Raw genomic sequence first — 6,642 nt, forward strand, 5'->3', positions numbered from 1 at the left:
GTGCTTTTCTTACAGCCTTACTAGCTGTTGTACAATGAATCATTCAGTTTACTTATCTTGTTGGATAATCTATCTAATGTGTAGCAACACACAGTGTTATGGTCCTTTTCATAGATGTTGTGAGGTTTCTGTGGAGATCTTCATTTGATTAGCTTAGCTTAGACCAGGGATTTACTAGCTCCGTGCGTATCTGCTTCCTTCATACTGCAGAGTTGTCCTAAATCAGTGAGAGGGGCTATCTAGTTGTAAGTTAGGTGTTTAAAGTTTTAAAAACAGACTTTTTAAACTAAAGTGTTACAGACTTTTAGGAAGAAAAAAAAACCAGCTTTGAAGTTTCATTATTTCCATCTTGGAGTAGGAGGTGGAGCATGTGGTTTTGCCTTAAGTTGACCATAGATCACTCAGTGTAAACACACTAGGTCTCTTAGCAGTACGCTACAGGTAATGCTCATTTTCATTTTTCTAGCTCAGAATTAGAAGTATTTGCATTGACCTCACTAAATCAGGAACTTTAAAAAGTGTTTTTAACCTTTTATTAAAAACTTGGTGTTGTTAAAAGATTATTTATACCAAGGCTAATTTTGGAGGCAATTCTTAAACTCAGCAGTGTTGAATAACATTTGGTTTCAGTTTTTTCCTAATTGCCCTTATTATTATATTATTTCTCCTTTTTTTCTTTTCCAACTAAATTAAATGCTATAGCACAGTGCCTGTTTTTAATTAAATGAATGTTTCATGAATGTCATCTCTTCTTGGAACTTACAAGAACAGAAATTGCCATCCCTGTTCTGTGCATGGCTAATACTGAAATAGTTCATATTTCCTTTTTCTAACAGGGGAAATAAGTGCAATTTTGAGGACCTATTCCATAACCCAGGAGAAGTGAAATTACAGGTCAGATGTGGTCGATGCCAGTTTATTGCGCAGTCTTTTGGTGAAATGAAATTTCACTTATTGTGCTCTCATGGAGAAGAGATCCAGGGAAGAGTAAAGGAAGGGGGTTTGCAAGGAAATAGAGGAGCTAAGGGGGAACTGATCAAACATGCAACCCACTTCTGGAAACAGCACAATGAGAGAAGACATATAGCAAAATGCAGTGCCCGTGAGGAGGATGTTTATACTTTTCCAAAACTGAAAAGGCAGATCTACTTGCACCATCAAAATAATGTTGATACATCATCTAAAAGCGAACTGACTCAGTCAGGAAGCGGTGAAGCAGCCAAGGAGATGCAAAATGTAGGTTTTGGTACACCTAGCAGAAAGGCAGAAATTTGCTCTAAAATGACCTATAACTGCATTTTATGCAAACAGTTGTTTGGAAGAAAAGAGGATCTTTGTAATCATTGGCAGAGTCATCATAACTGTGAAGACCCTTCCGCTTTATGGGCAATTTTTAGTTTGTTATCAAAACAAGGAATTATTGAACTTTCTAACAGTGGTGAATATTGAAGCTCAATTCTACAATGCTATGAAAAACATCAACTGCCTTACCGAACTGTTTATGTTTTTTTGTTGTGTTGCTAAACTAATTCAAGAGATGTATCACTTCAAAGGTTTGTTTGGTGGGTTCGTTGGGGGGATTTTTTTAACTTATGCTAACCTTTATTTTGTTAAATCAAAAATGTATTTATCCAGGATCATTCCCAATGGGTACCTGCAAGCCATTTGTGAAACACCATACTTAAAATTCATGCGTAAGGAACTTAGCAGCAGCACATAGTCAGAACTAATGGTTAACATCAAGGAAAAAGATTTTCCAGTTAAATTTTTCTATACACACAGAAATAAATCAGTTTATATAAAGTAATCTTAGTCTTGAATGAAATGACAAATCAGACTGGAAGTGCAGTTTCTGTGCTTCTAGATTTTATGGTAAATATATAAATATTTTCATGCAGTTCTCTGGATCATTTGAATGTGCCTACATGCAGCCGGCAGTCAGGAGCTTTATAATCTATAATTTAAAAGCTTTTTATTCATGTTTTTTGATTTTAGTATTGTTAGCCGTGTTCATTGCTTTCAGGTTTGTTATTGGCAGGTCTTTTAGGTGTTATATTCTGTCCTGGTAATAGCAAAGATCTCTTGGATTTCACTTTAAAGTGAAAAATCTGCATGTATTTCTTTGCCTGTAGCTGTTTGGGTTGAAGATAAGTTAGTTGCCACCTATGAAGAGGGAACCCTCAAAGCTTGACTGCTTTATGAAAAAAAATAGAAGTTTGTTTTAAAAATAGTCATCTGAGTTGGTTACTCTTGGGAAGTTTGACATTCTGCAATAGACTGCATGTTTCACAGTGAACTTTCAGCATATTCCTTATAGCTTCTGTGACAGCAGTACTACTGTTGCCAACACTGTTAGCACTCTGCCTTAACACTCTTGGTATGTAGCTTTTGTACCTGTGCAGTTGACCCAGTCTGTGGCTTTAAATGGAAATAGTTCTTTCACTTCTTGAGTCTATGGTACAGGTAATGAGTTGGTTTTCACTTGTGTTGCCAGATTTGCAACTAGAGGAATTGCATGCAGCACCCTAACCTTCCAGTATCAGGAGCCAGAAGCAGTTACCTTACCAGGATGCAAAGCTGTAGCAGCCCCTAGTGCAGACACATTCTGTGTCGCCCTGCTACTGAGCAGACATAGTAGATGACCATTTCAGCACATCTCCAAGGGGGCAAGGCAGTTCAGGCTGTGAGGAGATGGAGTTCTAGAGCTTTGATGAGAAGGTCATTGAAGCCTCAAATCTAGTTTGAAATTGGTATTTAAACTGCTGTTACTTAAAGCCTTATGTAGCTCTGAATTATTTTGGGAGCAATAGTGGAGGCAGCATAAGAAATCACTTATGATAAGAAATCACTGTTCAACAGACGTCAGAGCACATCAGAGGGCAAAATGAAAAATACAGCAATATTGTCTCTACAGTACTACTCTATTCATTTATCCTTGTGGTCAAACTGTAATTGAGGGATTGCTATGATGAGTCATTCCTAAAATGTCATGGGTCACCTCTCACTGTTTTGCAAAAACTGTGGTGATGAGAACATGAGAAGAGATCTTAAAATGTTGGGGTTTCTGAGTGGGATTCCAAAAGCTGTTGCAATAGTTTGTGTATGTGTTTTGTTTTTAAACAGTAAAGGCAATTTTGATGAGATAATAGTTCTGAATGTAATTTCTTGTTGTATGGTGCTTTGCCCTGGATATGAACTTTAAGACTGGAGCCAAGAAAAATGAAAGCGAAAAGGAAAATGCTTTTTTCTGCACAGGTGCTTAGTAAGGTGGAAGAATCCCTGTGGAATTTCAAAACTTCCTTCCTACTATCTGTTGCTATAAATACATATTTGTGGTTGTTTCTTTGTTTTCATATACTACTTTTGCATGCTGAACTACTTTAAAATTACTACTCGTTCTTATTCTTGACACACCCATCTTTTAATGCCTATAGTATATTCATATTTCTTTCACTAGGGAGATGGAGGAGAACATGTGGCATATTTGGAAAGGAATAGCTAATTTTAAAGTCAGTGTTTCGTATCAAACTGAGACTATATTTAACTTAGTAAAGTGTGTTTGCACTAAGAAGTGGTTTTCCCCTCCAAGTTAATCCGTTAACTTTCAAAATCAAACAGCTTGGTGTTTTCCCTGAAACAGGAATGTGAGAACAATCCCTTCCTCACATAGTTATAATACATCAAAGGGAAGTTCATTCCCAGCATAAAGCATGCATTTTAAGAGTTGGGCAGAAAACATTAAAAATGTTTGTTGATGTTATGGACATTATTTATAACCAACACCACATCACCTCTCTTGTAAAATCCCCCATCCCTTGGTGTAGTTTAAAATGAGCTGCAATGAATGCAGCTCCAAGACAGAGTCCCTCCTGTTCAGGATCAGCACGAATCATGGCAGAGTTGTTCTTCAAAATTACTTTCAGAAAGTATTTGTTAAAGATGGTGGTGCGTAAGAGCCAGTGGTGTAGGTGAGTTGTTTGGTGGTGGTTCTCAGGCAAGAAGAGGCACTCCCTTTCGTTTCATGTAAAAGGAGGGGGAGGTGAGGTGATGAGGGGAGGAAGGAGGTTTGGCACAAGGGAGTGGGTTGCATTTTTCTCTTTAATGGAAATTTTCACGTACAGTCTTTTCATCATATTTTTGTGCTTCTCTCCCTTTTTGTAGTCCAGGCCAAATGGGTAAAGGGATCTCAGCTTTCAGCAGTTTAAAGCCTGAAAACATGTTTTAAAGCATGGTTCTAAGCCACTTCTCAGTGTCCTCATAAATGTTTAAAATTAGAAGCCTTTTTTCTGAGCCTGAAAGCATTCTTATGTTTCAGGCTATTATGGTTATGGTAGATTATGAAAGGTTGGAATTTTTGAAAATAGCTTTGCATTAAATACAGATGTGTCCTTTGTTTAAAATGTATTTGTTTTGCATTTATGTTCATTTTGATAACATTTGGAGGTATTAAGTGAACCTTATTTACAGCAACATTAAATACTGCTTGTTTGCTGTTCAGCGGAAGGGTTGTTAGGAATACAGCTTGCTGTTTACCTTGAAGCTGGACAAGTTAACATCTGGTTTTGCACATAAATTATATTTTTAAATTGTTAAAACGAATGTTATGGTTTTTCTAGCTGTAGTTTTGTTCCCCTCTGATTTTTCATTAAATCTCTGTTTCAGCTTCACTGTTCTACTTTAAAGCTGTTCCTCACATGGAAAGTTGTTCCTTCATCATCACACCATAAATAATCAAAGCTGGAGGAGTTCCATTGCTTCTCTGGCTTGCAGAGTATTGCCCTTCTCCAGCTGCAGAGCTACAGTTTCCTATGGCTAACTTGACATAGTTGCTGGCAGTAAATGTTTTACTTCATTTATTTATTAGAATTTAGATCTCTGGTGTTTAGCTCCATCAGTTTCTGTCATACCTCATTAGATACTTCTTTTATCTGCTATCCACTGAGCTCTCTTTAGAGATAGTGTCATAAGAAGGATGAACAGGTATTTAAGAGAGCAGATTTCAACCCTAACTTTGTGCAGATGAAGCTGACATTTGAGAATCAGCAGCTTATCTAGGCTCAGCCATGTAGTGTATTATATTTCTACAACACATCCACCTACATGCGCATCTGTTTTGGAACGAAATACATACTTCAAATTCAGCTGTCAGTTATTATTATCAAACCTGTACAATGTGAGTTTGTGATTATTATGCATAAAGATTAAAATGCTATTAACTGTAGTAGGTTTACTTGTCAAATTCCTTATAGCTCTGAAAAATGAAAATCTCTGCGTGCTGAGTGTGACACAGAAAAAAATCTGATCTCATGTAGAAAATTCTGACGGCTTAAATGTTGTCCTCATTTTGGTGTGTTCTTTTATAGCTGATCTGTCACGTTGTAGGATTTTCTTCATGTTTTATTAAATTGCCATAATTTTTCTTGGTTAGGAATACTGAAGAAGACCGGAGCCTGCAAGCAGTTTGAGGAAAAAATGCCTGTACTGCCTTTGTCTGTGCAGGCAGGCATGTGCATGGAATCAGAATAGTCTTGGTGGCCTTACATATACATGCACAATGTGGGGCAAGATACAAGATTTGGGCTTCAGTGTATGACTTTATGAGGCTGACCGTTCTGCAGTTCCAAAGTAGAAACTGCAAATCTGAGTGTAAAAATAACTTGCTTTTCAGACTTGAGTGAATCTCTTCATACCTTACTGACACACCTTCAGGAAATCCTAAAAAATGACAATAGCGTACTTCTGTAATTGTGCTTTTTGTGACTATTTTATTGATGTAGTAGTACCAGTAGTATTCTAAAATATGATAGGTCTGGTGCTGTCGAGTACAAAGGAAGCTTTCTGCCTTCTTTTTTTTCACATTTTATTGACTTTTCCATGTAAGCATTAGCAATGATGGGGTGAATTAGATTTCTTGACAAATCCAAAAACATTATTCTGAAGTTATATTGCAGAAATTTCCAATTTTAATCTAGTATAACAGATGAAATTAGTGAATAGAAAATTCTACTGGGAAGAGATACGTAAGCAAACTGTCCATGTGTGGATTTCTCTGCACAATTTTACTGCTGTAGATTATATTTATAGATCATAGATCTTCCATTGGTAGGTACAGTTTGTTCTTATGCACAGTTACACAGAGTGACCAAGGGAAGTAAGAGTTAAAAACTGATCATGCCTTCTTTTTTACTTGAATTTTGTTGAATATTTCTACTGTTGTGCCAGGCTAGATCATGGTCCAAGGTATGTAGACACTCAAACGCTTTCTAGGCGACTTACAGCATAATACAGTGGAGGAAAGGGAAAGAAATATGTGAAGGAAGTAGTGATGATGAAGGTTGGCACAGTTTGTTGTGTATAAGGTCAGTATGACTAGCCTTTGATGTGTATGTGGAAGTGTCCTATAGGCTTAGTCTGAACTTCTCCCACTCTCTGTGGTTACAGGGTTCCAGTCTGCTCCCACCTGAGCTATGTCAGTCTGGAGCTCCCTCAGCTTCCTCGGGCATGAGTTTTTCTGTATTGCATAGCTGACTTTGTGAATGTCCTCCTCTTTGGTGTGTCAGTTACACACTTATAGTTAGGTGAGCCACATGCTGTCTGCTGAAAGTACCAGCTGTCAGACTTGGAAGGTGTGTGGTCTTCAGT

At 37.3% G+C, this 6,642-nt stretch overlaps 1 protein-coding gene across 8 annotated transcripts in view; it reads left to right on the plus strand.

Moving 5' to 3' along the window:
- The window catches only part of ZNF438 (zinc finger protein 438), a 54,356-nt gene extending 49,135 nt beyond the window's left edge, over positions 1-5,221 (plus strand). For all 8 annotated transcript variants that reach the window (XM_030481216.1, XM_030481225.1, XM_030481168.1 and 5 more), the window contains one exon: positions 837-5,221. In XM_030481216.1, the coding sequence (XP_030337076.1) occupies positions 837-1,449 (613 nt within the window). In that variant the 3' untranslated portion in view covers positions 1,450-5,221. The remainder of the gene's footprint in view (positions 1-836) is intronic.
- The last annotated feature ends 1,421 nt before the right edge of the window (positions 5,222-6,642 follow it).

Source organism: Strigops habroptila, chromosome 1 (genome assembly GCF_004027225.2).
Source record: "Strigops habroptila isolate Jane chromosome 1, bStrHab1.2.pri, whole genome shotgun sequence".
In the NCBI taxonomy this organism is placed as follows: domain Eukaryota; kingdom Metazoa; phylum Chordata; class Aves; order Psittaciformes; family Psittacidae; genus Strigops; species Strigops habroptila.